Source organism: Urocitellus parryii, chromosome 1 (assembly GCF_045843805.1).
Source record: "Urocitellus parryii isolate mUroPar1 chromosome 1, mUroPar1.hap1, whole genome shotgun sequence".
In the NCBI taxonomy this organism is placed as follows: Eukaryota; Metazoa; Chordata; class Mammalia; order Rodentia; family Sciuridae; genus Urocitellus; species Urocitellus parryii.
The window spans coordinates 133525436-133546265 of NC_135531.1; the positions used below are offsets into that span (position 1 = coordinate 133525436).

The 20830-nt window shown below is 35.3% G+C and overlaps 1 protein-coding gene across 3 annotated transcripts in view; it reads left to right on the plus strand.

Moving 5' to 3' along the window:
• Positions 1-425: 425 nt before the first annotated feature.
• LOC144256506 (poly(A) RNA polymerase GLD2-like) overlaps positions 426-20830 on the plus strand; it is a 57880-nt gene continuing 37475 nt past the window's right edge. For all 3 annotated transcript variants that reach the window (XM_077801550.1, XM_077801554.1, XM_077801556.1), the window contains exons 1-4: positions 426-741; positions 1034-1103; positions 7473-7645; positions 9995-10232. In XM_077801550.1, the coding sequence (XP_077657676.1) occupies positions 7509-7645; positions 9995-10232 (375 nt within the window). In that variant the 5' untranslated portion in view covers positions 426-741; positions 1034-1103; positions 7473-7508. The remainder of the gene's footprint in view (positions 742-1033; positions 1104-7472; positions 7646-9994; positions 10233-20830) is intronic.

The window sequence follows — 20830 nt, forward strand, 5'->3', positions numbered from 1 at the left end:
AGAGGAAACAGCAATAAGAATTTATTGAATTAGTTAAGTGCTAACTATTATGGTCAGAGCGCTGGATCACGGCTTTACAGAAGCTCTCAGTTTATTGCAGTGGAGAAACAACAACTAAAGTTAATGCTGATCCAGAGGAAAGAAGTGGAGGAAAACTGGTTCATGGAAAAAGTTCTCAGGGGTATACGAATCGGTTGAAAACGTTCAACAGAACAAGAATTGCAAGCGAGCTCGGACGCACACAAGACCCACAGGGTCAGGTCCTCACTCTTGCTTACTCCCTGTCTCAGGTTAGTGCCAGCTAGCTCTTTCCCACCCACTCGGCAAGCCAATGAGCAATCACCTAGGGTTTTGCGCTTGCGCATTATAGCAAAGAGCGCTTAGGAGGGGGCTAGGCGGCTGCCGGAAGTGTGACCTCTAGCTCCCGTTGGTGGTTCCCATCCGGGGTCATGTCGATCTTCCGGATATCTCTGTCAGGCTTTCTAAGCCGCTTTTTCGGCGACTTTTTGGTCTTCCGCTTTTTGCCACCGCCCCCAACCTTCCACACCCTTGCGGGCCCTGCCTTTTCTTGTGTCGCTCCTCCCCTGGCGGCCGCGCTCCGGCTTAGATTGTAAACCGGAACGGGAGCTGGGCCTAGCCATCGCACTACCACTACTACCTCCTGTGGCTCCGGCGCAGCCACGACCGAGCACGCCTGGCCGCTGCCGCTGGCTCCTGGGAACGCCTGGGCGGGCAGTTCGGGTAGGCACTGTTGACCCCTTCCGCAAGGACACGTGTGAGTTTAGGGGGCTTCGGAGAGGGATACAGCTGTGAAGGCCCTAGTCGGGGGCGGGGCGCGTGTAACTTTCTGAAACTAGCGTTTTGTTTTGCGTGGGAGGGTCTGGCAATACCTTGTAGCTATCTTAGAATTACGGGCAGCCCCTAGGCTGCTCCACTTTCCGAAGAATCTCAGGACCACTTCTCCAGTTTTCCTTTCCTTGAGTCCTGCCCCCACGCAGCCTCAACCTCCGCTCCCTCCCTGCCTTGTCCTCAGTCCAGGATCAAAAGAGGAAGATTGCCTTGGGACTCCTGCATGGTGTTTCAAAAGGCGGGGAAGAACTAAGGTAAATATCTAGATTAATGAACTATTTCACTTTTTTTTTTTTGACGTGTTGTGACATTATTATGTCATATGTTCTATTGTCAGATTTCCGTGACCTGGGTTGAAATCTAGTGGAAAATTGCTGACTTTTTTGAATTGGAATTTGTGTGTGTATGTGGCCTGCTGGGGTATGAACGCAGGACCTCACGCATGCTAGCCACATCTCTAACCATAATTAACCACTTAAAAGGTATTTACCTTTGGGCTGGAGTTGTGGCTCAGTGGTAGAATGCTTGCCTAGCATGTGTAAGGTCTTGGGTTCGATTCTCAGTACCACATATAAATAAATGAATAAAATAAAGGTCCATCAACACCTAAAAAATATATTTAAAAAGGTATTTACCTTTTAAGACTTATAATTAAATGAGGCGAAATTGCCTCAGTTCTTCATTTTATGGGAAAATTTGCAGGTTGGCCTGATAGTAGAATACTCCCCCCCCCCCCCCACACACACCTTTTTTTTTTGGTACTGGGGATCGAACCCAGGACCTCCCACAAGTTAGGCAAGGGCTCTGTCACTGAGCTACATCCCTGGCCCTTTTGAGACTTGCCTTGCAAAGTTGCACAAACTGGTCTGGAATTTGTGATCCTCCTGCCTCAGCCTCCCAAGTCACTGTAATTACAGGTATGTACGTCCTGGCCCAGCCTTTGTATATAGGATCTTTATCTCTCTCTAGGTAAGAACACAGGGGCCTGTGTCTCACAATTGTCTTGTTTTGTCTCTTTAAACTTTGTTCAAGATAGAAGTTATTTATATTTAGATTGCACATACCAGTAGGGTGAACAGAAAAGAATCAAAGAGAAACTGCTAAACTCAAGCCAAGTTGGCAACTTACTAACATATGTTCCTTGTGTAATTTTGTGAGGAAACTGATCATAATCAATCACTAGGTTTTCTTTTTGTATGACTGGCAACATATTACTTTTGTAGACACCATATTTAGTTACCACAAGGTTTTTAAAATGTACTGATTAGCAATCATAAGATTCTTAACTTGTAATGATTAATACCCAATAATATTTAACGTTTTTAACCAATAACATTTGTTGGTATGCATAGCCCCAATTATGTCTGTCTAGAAGTGTCCTGTAACACAAAGGTTCCGTGTGAAACAGGCCAGTCAGTAATTTGGAACTATGTTCTTTTTTTTTTTTTTTAATATTTTTTTAAGTTGTTGATGGACTTTATTGTCTTTATTTTTATGTGGTGCTGAGAATCGAACCCAGTGCTTCATGCATGCTAGGTGAGCACATTACCACTGAGCCACAACCCTAGCCCCTGGAATTATGTTCTTTTTTTTAAAACATGAGATTCTTTTTTAACACTTGGATGGGGTTTAATTCTTAATGTAAAGGAATACTGTGTTCAGAACCTGCAAGTGATTTTGACAGTTGGTGAACAGCATTTAGGAATTGGACTTTTTCAATTGTGAAGGATAAAGGTAGGTTTAGGAGATCAAAGGTATGGACAAGATGAACAGATAAGTTGGTTTAGCCAGTATAGTTTCAGTTTTTTTTTTTTTTTTAAATTAGGTATATTCTGTTTTCCAAATGATGAAGAAATTATGTAACCTTGAATGTTCAGTAATTTGTTGGGGGAGAGGTCAAGTTCAGGACAGAAATTCCAGATTGTAAATTAGAGAATCAAATACTATATCACTAGGAAATACTTTGTAAAATACTTTATTACTACCTTATCTCATTTATGATTATTGACAAATAAGTTTGTATAATTTCCCATTAGGGAAAACTTATTTAGGAAACAATCTTTCAGGTTCTCTCCTTAATGCAAGAAAGGATAGAATGGTTTAAGAAACAGTTTAAATTTACGTAGATTATTATATTTTAAAGTTAAGGACTGACAACTTTTAAGATAAGAAAAATAGGATACTGCCTATCCTGAATTTTATTATAAAATTTGTCATACCTATTACCACAGGTTAAGCAGAGTAATGCTTAATATAGATCATAACTACTTCGTGAACAATTTTTTCATTAAGAATATAAAGAGGAATGAGGATGTTGAATCAGTGGTAGGTGTTTGCCTAGAAGGCACAAGGCCCTGGGTTCCATCATCAGCATCACAAGAGAAAAAAAAAATGTATACACACACGCAAGCACCCTCACACGCAAGCACCCACGCACGCACACGCACTCACACATGAAGAAAATAAAAGTTTTAAAATTTTGTAAAGTTCTGGTATGGCAATGGTTTTACTTGATTTTATTCTGTCAAACTCTATATTCTATTTTAAAAAGATCTCTGGTAATATTTATAATGGATTGTAGTTTTTCCCAAATCATTGTTGAAATATTTTAGAAAAAACAATTGAAATTCATGGGCTTTTGGTTTACTTATCTCTAGAAGGTCATGCAGGATACTTATATTGGGGAACATTGCATGCCGCTGATAAATTTCCTGGGAATGACTCTCTTCACTTGAAGTCTGAATTGTTTAAGAGCCTGATTTCTGAAGAGAACCTGACAGATGCATTGTTTTCAAGGGACTCCAGAAATGTCAGTTCTTATCTGGGAATTTTAGGTCGTCTGAATTCTAGTTATTTTTCCTAGAGTGAACTTTAGGTTGTAGAATCATTTTAAACTTTTAAGCCTGGGGTGTTGGTTAATAACTTTGTAATTTGAACCACAGGACACCTTTTGACTTATATTTAGTTTGCATTTGATCATGTAATGGGATAGAAATAAGATAAGGTTGGTACCTAGTTCATTTGCATCTTAAAGTCTGAAATGCACACATATAAAGACCCTATTTGGATCTAGAGGAAAAAAATCACAACATATTATTTATAGGTATAAATAAAAGTGTCTATGTTTTAAATTCTGAACTTATTTAAATAAACCTGAAAATAGACCCCCACCTCATACTGGGGATTGAACCCAGGATCTTGTACATGCTCTCCCACAAGTTGCATTTCCAGTCTGAAAATAAAACATTTTAATTGTTTTTCTGAATACAGATTCCTTTCTTTGATTGAATCTGTAGTATCTATATTCCAACAAAATGAGATGTTAAGCAGGATGAAGTACAGTGAATTATATTTAATTTCATGTCTTATTAGTCCTATGAAATAGGAATTATGTTTTGTGGGAAGTTAGGTCAGAGAATCAGAATAAAGAAGGCTGAGGTCCATCCCAAGACAAAAGATAGAACGGGAGTTAGTTGCCACAATTATTGAATGTACTTTTAATAATGGATTCCCTAGAATGCTGTTTAGCAATGTATTTGTCCACTTCCTTTGTTCAGTGAACTTCAGGGAGTAAAGGTCAGCAGATATTGATTTTCTTTCTTCTTTTTTTTTTTTTTTAAAAAAATCTCCTTTAACAAGAAAGTTATAGGAGAAACTTTCTTCTGCCTGCTAAGAAAAGTTGACAAATTCTGTTTTTCTAGGGGTAATACTGTGTCTCTGGGACAAATGATAGAGTCAGGCATTGCGATAAAATTTGATGATGGTCCAGAGACTCTTGTCCATAGTTGTCGATGAACTCTGGGCTGACGAATCTCACTGTCTGTGGCCAACCTAGGGAATTTTAATCTTACAGAATTAAAGCAAAAGCAAGGACCAAGTCTATATGAATGATTTAGTAGTTTCTTCCCAGATCTTTTTTTTCCCTTCTATTGGCTTTTCCAGTTTTTCCAACCCTCCTAGTCTAAATCTCTAGAGACACAACCATTTCATTTCTTTTAATTTGGCTAGGTGTTATTTTCCTCTGTTTAAAAAAGAAAAAATATTCCATAGCTTATTATTTTGATTTATTTTTACTGAAAATGAAGATTTAACATCTTTTTGTATCTTGTTACCCTCCACATTAGTACGTATACAAAAATTACTATGTATATATATCTATATATATATAGATGTATATACACACAAACACATACAACATAAAAAATCTAATATATAAATACAGTATGTAATAAATAATGTATAACAAATAATCACTTTTTGCTTAAATCAGTGTATTTAGTGATTAGATTATTATAAGAACTGAGTATGAATATATTTCCTTTTTTATATTACCTTTAAAGTGTTTTTCTGTAGTTTATTTTTAATTAGGTGCTTTTCTATATTCCTATAATTATTTCTGCCCTGTTAGCTGAACTCTCTGATCAAATATATCAGATAATCTATCAGCTAAATTTTTTTTCTTTGAATATTTCTAAAACCTTCCATCCTCCTGCTTTAATTTTGAGCTATGAGCTTCCTTTTAACATCATCTTAGAAATTTACTTTGTTTCTGCCCTTTCTAGCATCAGGTTTTCTTTTTCTTTTTATTCTACGTGTTGAAAAACATTTTTATTCTTGCTTGTATGGATAGTATAGCTGAGTATAGAATTATACCTTAAGGGCATTGAAGGCATTAGTCTATATCTTGTAGTTTCTATTATTGCTTTGGGGAAGTTGAAAGGCATTTTGATTCCCAGCTTTTTTTGTTTGTTTGTTTACTTCAACATTTTCCTCCTCTGAAATATTTTTTTAAAAAATGTTTTTAGTTGTAGGTGGACACAATACTTTTTTTTTTTTTTTTTTTAGTTGTTAATGGACCTTTATTTTACTTATTTGTATGTGGTGCTGAGAATCAAACCCAGTGCCTCATACATGCTAGCCAAGCGCTCTACCATGGAGCACAATCCCAACCCTCCTCTGGAATATTATGAACTGTATATTCCTGATAGTCTGAAATTTTATCACAATAATTTTGCTATGTATTTCTTCTATGTCGTTTGTATTTATTGGATTCTTGTAATCTAGGGAATAGTTATATTTTGAAAAACATACCCAGTCCTGGTTATATTTTGATTTTATTTGTTTGGTAATTTCCTTCTTTATATTTTCTCTGTTCCTCCTGGATCTTATATTAATAATGTTGGATATTGGATCACATAGTTTGATTTTCTTTTCTTTCCTGTTGACCTGCCTCTTTTCTGTCACTACCAATTTTTCCTTTTTGTTTTATTTTTAAAAAGTTTTTTAAATTTGTTTATTTCTTGTACTGGGGATTGAACCCAGGACACCCTACCACTGAATTATATCCCTAACTCTTTCTCAATATTTTATTTTGAGACTGGGTCTCCTTAAATTTCCCTGGGCTGGTCTTGAATTTGCATTCCTGCCTTAGTCTCCTGAGTAGCTGGGATTACAGGTTTCCGCCACTGTGCTGGCTTTTTTTTTTTTTTTTTTTTTTTTTTTTGGTGTGTGTGCGTGACAGTGTTTCTGTTTATATTCACAGTTCCTTTTTTGTCTTTTTTTTTTTTCCTTTCTTTCTCCCCTTTTGGTGATTTATGAATGTCTGTTTTGAGAGTTACTGGAAGTCTATATGGAAGCTCTATATTATAGGTGGGGCCTGTTAACTACTAAGCTTCTGTGTAGGTTGATCAAGTACTACAGCTAGCTTGGCTTTTCCTTGGTGGACACCAATTATGCTATAATTTTTCTTGTTACTGTGTTACATAGTTTCTCTCTGGTTTTTCTCTGGTTTTGTTCAGAGAATTTTTTTTTTTTTTAATTGCTTGCTTTGGGAAGGTGACATGGGGTCCCATTTTTACTTTGTACACTTTATTGAAAACTTACTTGATTTTGGTTTGTTTCCTTACCCTAACCTTTTGTAAGACTACTCTTGCTGGATCAGTCACTGCAGAGAATAAATATCAAATTTTCTGCCTGGGTCAGTAAAAGGTTCTGATTTCCTTGTGTAGTTTTTCCATGTTCCTGTGGAACAAAGCCCTCTTATTGGAAGTCTTTTGTAAAAATTATGTAGACTCTGAAAGGAATCTCAGAGTTTTAAAAATTGCTGGGTGGTATAAATTCCTTCCCTTGTTTCATCAGATTTGTAAGATCCAAATCCTAGGAATCAAATTGTCATATGATGGCTTACTCTTTTGTATGAATTGCATTGAGAATAAATGTAAAAATCTCTGCGATTTCATTAAATATCTGTTTTGAATGATTCCTTTGTTATTATTGTATGTGGTAATAACTTGATTTTTAAAGAGATGTGTTGATATTGGATAAACCCATCAGAAAATTAGAAATATGCATATATTTTACATATATTATTTGAATAATGTGGTTAATCTAGGTGTGGTTAAAATTAATTATAAGTTTCTTTGTTACTGAGTGTAGTACTTAAGAGACCTATTCAAACTTTTAAAAATAAATGTAAATGAAATTAATAACTTGGTAATATTTGTTTTTTTATTAAATGTTTTATTTTTAAATTTAATTGTCTTAAACAGCAGGTAATAGTTATCAAAGCATTCATTGTCTTTTAAGCTATAATAATTTAGTATTGTCTTTTTAAATTATTCTAGGAAAGGAATACATGTTCACTTTCAGTGAACAGGAGCATGTTCCCAAACTCAATTTTGGGTCGCCCGCCATTCACTCCAAATCAACAACAACATAATAACTTCTTTGTCCTGTCACCAGCTCTTTATTCACACCAGCAGCTTATAGATGCACAGTTCAATTTTCAGAATGCAGAGTAAGTATGGTGCTATTTTGGTCCATATTGTTACGTATTATTTTCTACTTGACATAAACCCTTTTTAGGTGAAATAATTCATGGTAGAGAAAATGTTATTTTCTTTTGATCAGTGAAGTATTTAGTTTTCTGAAATTGGTTTTTGTTTTTAAGGAAAAAATAAGTGTATTAATATTGTTCTTTCTTTGTTTTTGGTAGCTTGTCTAGAGCTGTGTCATTACAGCAGCTGACATATGGAAATGTCAGTCCAATACAGACCTCAACATCCCCATTATTTTGAGGAAGGAAGGAAGTATTTCTTAGTTATGTTAAGAGAAAATGTCAGTATTGTCTGAGAACTGTGTAATGATTTATCTTATATAAATCTGTATGGTTATTCTGCCCTAGATTTTTTTTCTGGGACCTGTGCAATCAGATCAGTAGATCAGTAACAGAATTTAAAACTTTTTGTGTGTTTAAATTTTTTTAGGGATACTTTATTACTGACATTATAAATAGATGAAATGAAGCTATATTTCTTTAGAAAACTTCTTCTTAGTTGAGATTTTTAGCCAAATCACATGGTCTTCTGTATTTATGCTAGGGTTGCCACAGTGAATTATTACAGACTGATACTGAATGGCTTAAAAAAACAGAAATTTATTTTCTCTCAATTCTGGAAGCTAGAAGTCCAGATTATGGTGTCAGTAAGGTTGGTTTCTTCTGGACCCTCTTTGGTTTGTAGACTACTCCCTTACTATGTCCTCATGTGCTTATCCCTTTGTGTTTTTTGTGTCCTAAATACTCTTAAATACACCAATCATCCTTAGGACCTATCCTAAGGACTCCATTTTAACTTAATTACCTCTTTAAGGGCCCTATCTCCGAACATGGTCATATTCTGAAATACTGAGGATTAGGATTTTGACCTTTGAATTTCAAGAGGACATAGTTTAGCTCATCATACTTTTATTTCTTTTCTTTTTTTAAAAATGTTTGTTTATTTATTTTAATTGTAGTTAGAAACAATACCTTTATTTTATTTATTTTTATGTGGTGTTGAGTATCGAACTCGGGGCCCTGCACGTGGTAGGCGATCGCTCTATTGCTGAGCCACAATCCCAGCCCAATACTTTTATTTCTAATAAAGTTTTTAATGTTCTTTGATTTATACAGGCAAGATTATATAATAGAAAATGTAGTAAACATTTCTGTATGACATAAAGCTTTCTAAAGCCCTTTCTTCTTTCCCCCTCTCCTTCTCTCTCTCCCTTCCTCCTCCTTCCTTCCTCCTCTCTCTTCCTCCTTCCCCTCTTCCCCATTTTTTTCTTTCCTTTTCTTTCCTTTCTTCCCTTCACCTTTGTGCTGGGGATTGAACCTAGAGTCTGTCTCATGCTAGATAAGTGCTCTGTCACTGAACTATTTCCTCAGCCCTGATTATTTTCTTCATCAAAGTTTTGATGCATTTGCTTCTTTCTACTTCTTTTGCTTCTGATCACCACACTTTTTTTCTGGGTCTTAATGAAAGAAAATTATTAACAGCATGTTACTTCATCCCAAAACATGTCAGCTTTTTCCTTCTAAAAATAAATATATTCTCTATAACCAAAATACATTGATCCTGCCCAAGAAACTTATATTAATACAATACTCATATCTGAGGTGCAGTTCATCTTCAGATATCTTCAGTTGTCTAATATCTTTATGGCTTATACAGAAGTATCTCTTAATTTGGTCTGTCTTGTTGATACATAGGCATATTTGAAGAGCCCTTTTAAAAACCTTCACTTAATCTTATCCTTTTTGTGTTAGAGTTAGATGTTTGGTTATTAGTGATTGCATAAGTGAAAATGTTCTATAAAGTTTTCACCGATGAACTGGGTAAGGTGGCACACGCCTGTAATCCCAGTGGCTCTGAAGGCTGAGACAAGAGGATTGTGTGTTCAGAGCCAGCCTCAGCAATGGTGAAGCACTAAGCAACTCAGTGAGACCCTGTCTTTAAATAAAATACAAAATAGGGCTAGGGATATGGCTCAGTGGTTGAGTGCCCCTGAGTTCAATCCCTGGTACCAAAAAAAAAAAAAAAAAAAGTTTTCACTGCTGAGATGAAACATAGGAATAGTCCAAATGCAGGAGAATAATAGCTCTAATATATACCTGTAGTTTTTTTCTATATCTATTATTACTACTCATTTTTCTAAGATGAAGAGGTATTTTTTCTGCTGAAAACCTAATATGGAGCTAATAATGTAGCCTTATTTAAAGAATCATAATGTTGTGATGATCTATTAGGATATTTATGTGTTTTAATTGTTTTTTATTGTCAGAAAGTTGTATCTATAATCACTAAGGTATATTGCTTGTTTCCAGGAGACTAAGCGATGAAAAAAACCTTCCTCTTGACGGTAAACGGCAGCGTTTCCATTCACCCCACCAAGAGCCAACTGTAGTTAACCAGATAGTGCCTTTATCAGGTGAACGAAGATACTCGATGCCGCCATTGTTTCATACGCCCTATGTACCAGATATAGTCAGATGTGTTCCACCTTTTCGAGAAATACCATTTTTAGAACCTAGAGAAATCCCATTGCCTGAGGCCAAAGATAAGGTAAGAATAATGCCGATTTTAGTTTTGTCTTTGAAAATTTAATATAAATAATGTATTAAAAGAAGCTGTTTAAAGTACTTTTCATCCCAATTTTCTAAGTATTACTTTGAATTTTGTTTGCTATTTTATCTATGTCATCAGGGAATCAGATTTTCCCTGATTTATAAAAATTTGGAATGAGAGCCCAAAACACTTGATTTTATAGTTTAAACCCTTGTTACTTGTTCTTATTTACAGAAAAATTAGTTTTTCATATGATTATTGTAATAAAGTGTTAAAAAGCACTTTCTTTTAGAATATTTGTGTTTATTATAAGGTTTTTAAATGTCAAAAATAAAGAATTCAGGAGTCTCTGAGGACGTAATGCATTCAAAGTAATATGATCAAAAGAGACAACAAAAATATTTGTAAAAATCTTTCAGGTAAAATGAAATGTAACTATTTAAATAATAATTCTTGGAAATTGACATTATCAGCATTGGGAAGTTATTTAATACTCAATAGTAGAAGTGTATCATATTTAGTTAAATGTTACAAAAAAAACTTCTAGGTAATTGTGAAAGGTTTAATTATGAAATATCTTTGCCCTTTTGGATTTTCTATGGCTTATACTTGATGTTTTTCAAAGCTACTCCTTTTGGACATTTGTAGGCTAAGGAGAAAGAGCCCAGAGAGTGTAGTGACTTTGCTTTACTCATTTTTGGGTTCCTAGCAACCAGTGCAGGTCTGGAACATAGAAAATGTACAGAAAATGGCAGGTCAAAAAAGCAACATCTGCTTCATTTCTTCTCTGGGCTGCTTTTTAATTTTCTATCTTTCTTTGAGTTATGATGATACCATAAAATTTACCCTTTCATGTGTACAATTTGGTGGGTTTTAGTATATTCACAAAGTTCTGCAACCATCACCACCAACTAATTTCAAAACATTTCATCACCCCCCAGAGAAGCCTTCTACCAAGTAGCAGTCAGTCCCCTATCTGTCACCCCCACCACTTCTTCCCATGCCTACAAAAACTACTATTTTCCTTGTGGAATTGTCTATTCTAGACATTCCATATAAGTTGACTAATACAATATATGGCCATTTGTGTCTATTTTTACTTGGCATAATGGTTTTGGGATTTATCCATTTTGTAGCATCTATCAGTACCATATTCCTTTTTATATTTGAATAATATTCCATTTTGTGCTTATCATCTTTTGTTAATACATTTGTTAATTGATTAATTTTTAGGTTTTTATTTTTTGGCTGTTATGAATAATGCTGATGTGAATATATTTGTGCACATTTTTATATGAACATATTTATTTTTATTTCTCTTAGGTGTATACCTGGGCATAAAATTGTTGGGTTATATGGTAATTCTTTGTTTAACTTTTTTTTTTTTCCTGTCAGTGCTAGGGGTAGAACCAAGGGCCTTGCATATGCCAGGCAAATACTCTACCACTGAGCTATATCCCCTGTCCTATATTTAACTCTTTGAGGATCAGCCACAGTATTTTCTTAAGTGCTTGCACAATTTTAGATTCCAGTTGCAGTGTACAAATGTTCTGCTTTCTTCCTATCCTTGCTCATGTTTGTGACACTTGTTATTGTCTTTTTCATTTTGTTTGTTTTTGGTAGTGAGCCAGGGACTTGGGCATGTTAGGTAAGCACTCTACCATTGAACTATATCCTACATCCCAGCTCTGTCTTTTTTAGTATAGCCATTTTAGTGGGTGTGAGATGATATCTTGTGAATGTTTTTCTTCAATACTGCCAATTGAACCCACGCCCTTGTACATGCTAGGCAAGCATTCTACTACTGAGCTACATCTTCAGACCTTCTCATTGTCATTTTGATTTGCATCTTCCTAATGATTAATGTTGTTGAACATCTTATCATTTGCTTGTTGGATATTTGGATGTCTTGTTTGGAGAAATGTCTTTTCAGATTGTTTGCACATTTTTAAATTGGGTTGTTTTTTATTGTTTAGTTAAGAGTTTTTATTTTCTAAATATCAGACCATTATCAGGTATATGATTTGCAAATATTTTGTTTCTTTCTTGATTTGTCTTTTAACTTTCTTGTTGGTAACTTTAAAGGACAGAATCTTTTCATTTGATGCAGTTCATTTAATTTGTTTTTCTTTATTTGCTTGTGCTACTAGTGTTGAATCTAAGAATCCATTGCTTAATCTACGTAATGAAGCATAGTGCTGTTCTGAGATTTTTATAGTTCTATTTCTTTTTCCTTTCTTTTCTTTTAGGTACCAGGGATTGAACTTAGGTGGCACTTACCCACTGATCCACATCGCCAGCCCTATTTTGTATTTTATTTAGAGACAGGGTTTCACTGAGTTGCTTAGCGTCTCACTTTTTTGCTGAGGCTGGCTTTGAACTTGCAATCCTCCTGTCTCAGCCTCCCAAGCTGCTGAGATTACAGGTGTATGCTACTGTCCCTGGCTAGTTCTATTTCTTATATTTAGAACTTAATACATTTTGAGTTAATTTTTGTGTATGATATAAAGTAGGTGGTTCAGTTTTATTCTTTTGCTGTTAGTCCACTTGTCCCAGCACAATATATTGAAAAAACTATTCTCCTGTACATTTCTTCCCTTAAGATAAAGTAGAACCAGTGGGAGAGAGGAAAAAGCAAAATGAAATGAGAAAAGACCAACTTGGGATGTTTTGGTGCTCTTTCTTCCTTCCTCTTTCCCCATTCTTTCTCCCTTCTTTGCTTTCTCATTTTAAAGAAATTTATGATGCTATAATGTGAAAACGTATGGTAGAAGCAATTTATTTACTAGTTCTAGAAGCAAATTTGTTAATTTTTTTGAATGAATATATAAACATAGACTATATATGGGTTTTTAGTATATAGACTATATATGGATTTTTAGTATATGTATGTCCTTAGGACCTTTTTAAAAATTTATTTATTCCTATTTCTTATATATGACTGCAGAATGTAATTCATTTTATATTACACATATAGAGCACAATTTTTCAAGTCTCTGATTGTATACAAAGTACTTTCACACCATTTATGTCTTCATACATGCACTTAGGGTAATGATGTCTAACTTATTCTACTGTCTTTCCTATCCCCATGCCTCCTCCCATCCCTTCCCTCCCCTTTGCCCTAAAGGTTCTCCATTCCTCTCCATGCTCCACCCTGTCCCATTTTGAGTCAGCATCCTCAAATCAAAGAAAACATTTGGCCTTTGTATTTTTAGGATTGGCTTACTTCACTTAGCATTATATTCTCCAACTCCATCCATTTACCTGCAAGTGCCATGATTTTATTCTCTTTTAATGCTGAGTAATATTCCATTGTGTATATATGTACTAAATTTTCCTTTATCCATTCATTTACTGAAGGGCATCTGGGTGGTTCCACAATTTAGCTATTGTGAATTATTCTGCTATAAACATTGATGTAGCTGTGTTCCTGTAGCATGCTGCTTTTAAGTTCTTTGTGTATAAAATGAGGAGTGGGATACCTGGGTCAAATGGTGGTTCCCTTCCAAGTTTTCCAAGGAATCTCCATACTGCTTTACAGATTGGCTTCACTAATTTGAAGTCCCACTAGCAATGTATGAGTGTGCCTTTCCCCCACATTCTTGCCAATACTTACTATTGTTTGTATGTATAATAGCTGCCATTCTGACTGAAGTGAGATGAAATCTTAGATAGTTTTGATTTGCATTTCTCTAATTGATAGAGATGTTACACATTTTTTCATATATTTGTTGATTGATTGTATATCATCTTCTGAGAAGTGGTTTTTTTTTGTGTTAAGTTTTTTGAGTGCTTTATATATCCTATAGTGCTCTGTCTGATGTGCTTTGCTCCCATTCTGTAGGCTCTCTATTCAGCTCACTGATTGTTTCTTTTGCTGAGAAGAAGCTTTTTAGTTTGAATCCATCCCACTTATTGATTACTGATTTTAATTCTTATGCTATAGGAGTCTTGTTAAGGAAGTCAGGGCCTAATCTGACATGATGAAGATTTGGGCCTACTTTTTTTCTATTAGGCGCAAGGTGTCTAGTTTAATTCCTAGGTCCTTGATCCACTTTGAGTTGAGTTTTGTGCATGGTGAGAGATAGAAGTTTAATTTCATTTTGTTACATATGGATTTCCGGTTTTCCCAGCACCATTTGTTGAAGAGGCTTTCTTTTCTCCAATGTATGTTTTTGGTGCCTTTGTCTTACATGAAATAACTGTATTTATGTGGGTTTGTCTCTGTGTCCACTATTCTGTACCATTGGTCTACACGTCTGTTTTGGTGCCAATACCACGTTTTTTTGTTGTTGTTGTTGTTTCTGTTGCTCTGTAGTATAAAATCTGGTATAGTAATGCCACTAGCTTCACTCTTCTTGTTAAAGATTGCTTTGGCTATTCTGGGTCTCTTATTTTTCCAGATGAATTTCATGGGTGCTTTTTCTATTTCTCTGAGGAATGTCATCAGGATTCTGATTGGAATTGCATTTAATCTGTATAGGCTTTTGGTAACATGGTCATTTTGACAATATTAATTCTGCCTATCCAAGAACAAGGTGGATCTTTCCATCTTCTAAGGTGTTTTTTGATTTCTCTCTTTAGGGTTCTGTAGGTTTCATTGTAGAGGTCTTTTACCTCTTTTGTTCAGTTGATTCCCCAAGTATTTAATTTTTTTTTTTTTTTTTTTTTTGGTGGCTATTGTAAATGGGGTCGTTTTTCTAGTTTCTCTTTCAGAGGATTTGTCACTGATGTACACAAATGCCTTTGCTTTATGGATGTTGATTTTATATTCTACTACTTTGCTGAATTTATTTACTAGTTTTAGAAGATTTCTGGTGGAATTTTTTGGGTCTCCTAGCTATAGAATCATATTGCCAGCAAATAGTAATAATTTGAGTTCTTTTCCTATCCGTATCTCTTTAATTTTTTTCGTCTAATTGCTCTGGCTAGAGTTTCAAGAACCATGTTAAATAGAAGTGGTGAAAGAGGGCATTCCTGTCTTGTTTCAGTTTTTTAGAGGGAATGCTTTCAATTTTTCTCCATTTAGAATGATGTTGGCCTGGGGCTTAGCATAGATAGCTTTTACAATGTTGAGATATGTTCCTGTTATTCCTGATTTTTCTAGTGTTTTGAACATGAAAGGGTGCTGTATTTTGTCATGCTTTTCTGCATCTATTGAGATGACCATAGGATTCTTTAAGTGTATTGATGTGGTGAATTACATTTATTGATTTCTGTATATTGAACCAAACTTGCATCCCTGAGATGAACCTCACTTGATCGTGGTACACCATCTTTTTGATATGCTTTTGTATTTGATTTGCCAGAATTTAATTGAGAATTTTTGCATCTGTATTCATCAGAGATATTGGTCCGAAGTTTTCTTTTTTTGATGTGTTTTGGTCTGGTTTTGGAATCAGAGTGTTATTGGCCTCATAGAATGTGTTTGGAAATGTTTCCTGTTTTTTTATTCCATGAAATAGTTTGAGGGGTATTGATGTTAGTTTTTCTTTAAAAATCTTGTAGAACTAAGCTGTGTATTCATCTGATAGGGCCTGTTTTTTAAATGAGATTTTGTTTTATATATAGATAGATAGATAGATAGATAGATAGATACTGTACATTCTCTATATTTGTGCACGTATTTATGTATTTTTGGTTAATTATTAGAACTAACCTAATAGTTCTGGATATGGAGTAGGCATACTCTGAATCTCAGTAAATTTAACAACATAAAATTCACATTAATCAGTATACCTCATCTGATGAAATGTGATTCCTATCACACTTTACTTGGTTACATAGAAAAAGATTATTCTACATGTAATATTTTTGCAATTAAGCATTTATTTCAGAGAGAGAGAGATTTTGCGGTTGTATCTTTTTCTTTGAATGCTATTTTTTTTTCTTCCTAATTGTGGGAGAAAGAAAGCAAGGTTCAGTGGTCATTCTTTAAGTGACCATTTTTTTTAAAGAAAGCTAATGTTTATTAATGACTCTTCTAGGCATTCTACTCATGCTATATCATTTAGTCTATTCAGCCACCCCTTGACATGAATATTATCCTAATTTATTGAGGTTCAGAAAGCTAAATAACTTATTCAAGGTTATACTTATTAAGTGACAAAACTGAGATTTGACCCTTGTCTCCAAAAGAAAAAATAAAAAAGAAAAAAAGAAGGAACTTAAGATGCTTAAAATGAAGAGTAGGGAGATGACATTCTCAGACCTCCCCTGTTATGGTTTGTATGTGAGTTGTCCTCCAAAAGCTTACATGTGAGAAAATGCAAGAAGGTTCAGAGGAGAAATGATTGGGTTGTGACAGTCTTAACCCAGTCAGTGAATTAATCCCCTGATAGGGATTAACTGAGGTAATTGAAGTGGTAGGGTGTGGCTGAAGGAGGTAGGAATTGGGGTGTGGCTATGGGGTATATATTTTGTATCTGAAGAGTGGAGTCTCTCTCTTTGCTTCCTGATGATGTGAGCTGCTTCCCTCTGCTACTCTTTTCTGCCATGATATTCAGCTTCACCTGGATCCCTGAGTAATGGAGCTGGCCTTCTGTGGACTGACCTCTGAAACCGTGAGCCCAAATAAACTTTTCCTCCCCTGCAGTTGTGCTGGTCAGATTCTTTTAGTCACAGCAGCGAAAAAGCTGACTAAAACAATAATATCAAGTGATTTGTAACAGTACTAACTGATATTTATTGTGTATCTTTGCCATCAGTGTGCTCAGGTTTATATGGTTTATCTCTGTAGCACGGTTAAAAAATGAATAGAGAATTCAGTATGAAGTAAAAGTATGGCAGTGGAGCCAGGCGAGGTGGTACACGCCTGTAATCCCAGTGTCTTGGGAGGCTGAGGCACAAGGTTCACAAGTTCAAAGCCAGCCTCAGCAAAAATGAGGCACTAAGCAACTCAGTGAGATTGTGTCTCAAAATAAAATAGAAAAAAGGGCTGGGGATGTGGCTTAGTGGTTGAATGCCCCTAAGTTCAATCCCTGATAACCCCCCAAAAAAGAAAAAAAGTAGGACAGTGGTTTTCGACTTTGAATATACAAAATGCCATCGAAGATTTTTGAGTAGAGGAAATAACACAATGAGGTTTGTATTTTTAAGAGGCTGTATATTTCAGTATGATGGAGTTTGGTTTGGAATGAGGTGGGCCCAAAAGATAGATGATTACCTTGAGCTTGTTATGCATCCAGATAAGAGGCTGAACCTTTCTGTTATAGCATATGGTAGTGATGATAGATAGTGCATAAGGAAAATTGTTGGAATGTGGGGATAATTGAATATAGGGAAGACAGAGACATGAGTGACTCCAGTGATTTGATTCTGGGCAAGGAACAGAGATTTTTAGTGTATAAATTGATTGAGGAAATAGTTAAGAGAATTTGAGACACTGGGAAATCTGCATTAACATTTGCGCTCTTGAGAAACCTCATATTCTACAAATTGCACACTAAGCACGTAGGGCTTATAGAGAATAATGTTGGAGCAGACTACTAAAAACAGTTTTGTAACAAGAACACCATCAAGAATAATAATTGATATCTTGGGAAATAACTTGGATAGACCAAGCAGGCAGCTTGGTGTCCATGGCTGCTAGATGCTGCTGCAGGGGATATTAAAAATATACAAAATAAAGTTGAGACACTGACTCGTGGGCATTGAGACAAAGCAGTTAGAAAATGGGGCTCCAAGTCAGTGAGGCTGCTAAGGTTGAGACAAAAGAAAATGTACTGAGTGAGGAGGCTAGGGGTATGCTTTCTTGAGCAATAATCCTGGATGCAAATGCTTATTTTTAGTTATCTTAGATCTCTAAGGACCTGTGCCTCTGTAGTGGCCATGCTGAGTGAGGATTTTTCTTCATTGTGATGATTGTAATTCTGTAGTTGCTCTTCTATGCACAAATCACCAACAAATGAAACTTCCATGTTAAATTGATACCACTCCCTGCAATATATAAGCTTATTGGTAGTGTAGGAAAACATTTTGTAACTGAACTTATAGTGTGTGTTTGCAGTTCTGAAGTTAAGGTCAAGGCTAGAGGTATGGGTCCCAAAGACATCTGAATTAAAAATGACATTTGAAACTCCTGGAGTAGATTTGATTTTTTATTTTAGTACTCAGAAGATATTTGTGAGTGCTAGACATGAGAGAGGCAATGTAGTAGTGCTAAAAATACATGGTCTATTTACCATTTACAAACAGATTAGAGGTAGAGCCATTAAAAATAATCATGCAAATCAAAGTTTTATTTTTATATTTATGAGTGCTATGAAGGAAAATTAGAGTGCTGAGAAAATGTATTTGATTTCTCAGGGAAAGCATCCCAGAGGAGGAAGATCTGAAAGATGATTTAGGATTGAACTAGTTAAAGAGTGGCAGGAGGGGGAATAATGCTTTATTTTATTTATTTATTTCATTGATTTTATTTTTTTAAATACATGACAGCGGAATGCATTACAATTCTTATTACACATATAGAGCACAATTTTTCATATCTTTGTATATAAAGTATGTTCACGCCAGTTCATGTCTTTATACATGTACTTTTTTGCATTAAAATTCTTATAACACATAAATACCACAGTTTTTCATATCTCTTTTTGTATATAAAATATGTTGACACCCAATTCGAGTCTTCATATATGTACTTTGAATAATGATGTTGATCACATTCCACCATCCTTGCTAATTCCCTGCCCCCTCCTTTTCCCACCACCCCTCTTCCCTATCTAGAATTCATCTATTCCTCTCATGCTCCCCCTCCTTACCCACTGTTAGTTAGCCTCCTTATATTAGAGAAAACATTCGGCATTTGTTTTTTTTGGATTGGCTAACTTCACTTAGCATTATCTTCTCCAACGCCATCCATTTACCTGCAAATGCCATGATTTTATTCTCTTTTATTGCTGAGTAAAATTCCATTGTGTATGTATGCCACATTTTTTTTATCCATTCATCTACTGAAGGGCATCTAGGTTGGCTCCACAGTTTATTAGCTATTGTGAATTGTGCTGCTATAAACGTTGATGTATCTGTGTCCCTGTAGTATGCTGTTTTAGTCCTTTGAGTATAGTCCGAGGAGAGGGATAGCTGGGTCAAATGGTGATTCCATTCCCAGATTTCCAAGAATCTCCATACTGTTTTCCAGATTGGCTGCACCAATTTGCAGTCCCACCAGCAAAGTATGAATGTACATTTTTCTCCACATCCTCTCCAATACTTATTGTTGTTTGTCTTCATAATAGCTACCATTCTGATTGGAGTGAGATGATATCTTAGAGTAGTTTTGATTTGTATTGCTCTGGTTGCTAGAGATGATGAGCATTTTTTCATATATTTGTTGATTGATTGTATATCCTCTTCTGAGAAGTGTCTGTTCAGGTCCTTGGCCCATTTGTTGATTGGGTTATTTGCTTTTTTGCTGCTTAGCTTTTTGAGTTCTTTATGTACCCTAGAGATTAGTGCTCTATCCGATGTGTGAGGATACAAATTTGCTCCCAGGATGTAGGCTGTCTGTTCACCTCACAGATTGTTTCTTTTGCGGAGAAGAAACTTTTTAGTTTGATTCCATTCCATTTATTGATTCTTGATTTTAATTCTTACGCTACAGGAGTCTTATTAAGGAAGTTGGGGGGTAATCCCACATGATGAAGATTAGGGCCTACTTTTTCTTCTATTAGACACAGAGTAGTGGTCTTCTTCCTAGGTCCTTCATTCATTTTGAGTTAAGTTTTTTTGCATGGTGAGAGATAGGGGTTTAATTTCATTTTGTTGTATATGGAAGATACTGTCTTTTCTTCAGTGCATGTTTTTGGCACCTTTGTCTAATATAAAATAATTGTAATTTCTGTGTACTCTATTCTGTACCATTGGTCTACCAGTCTGTTTTGGTGCCAATACCATGCTGTTTTTGTTACTATTGCTCTGTAATATAGTTTAAGGTCAGGGATGGCGATACCACCTGCCTCACTCTTCCTGCTAAGGATTGCTTTAGCTATTCTGGGTCTCTTATTTTTCTAGATGAATTTCATGACTGCTTTTTCTATTTCTATGAGGAATGCAATTGGGATTTTGATCGGAATTACATTAAATCTGTATAGTGCTTTTAGTAGTATGGTCATTTTGATAATATTAATTCTGCCTATCCAAGAACTAGATAGATCTTTCCATCTTCTAAGGTCTCCTTTGATTTCTGTCTTTAGGGTTCTGTAGTTTTCACTGTATAGATCTTTCACCTCTTTCGTTGAGTTGATTCCCAAGTATCTTTTTTTTTTTTTTTTTTTTTGAGGTAACTGTAAATGGGGTAGTTTTCCTCATTTCCTTCTCAGAGGATTTGTTACTGATATATGGAATTGCCTTTGATTTATGGGTGTTGATTTTATATTCTGCTACTTTGCTGAATTCATTTACTACTTCTAGAAGTTTTCTGGTGGAGTTTTTGTGGTCTTCTGGGTATAGAATTATATTGTCAGCAAATAATGCTAATTTAAGTTCTTCTTTTCCTATACATATCCCTTTAATTTCTTTCGTCTGTCTAGTTGTTCTGGCCACTGTTTCAAGAACTATGTTGAATAGAAGTGGTGAAAGAGGGCATCCCT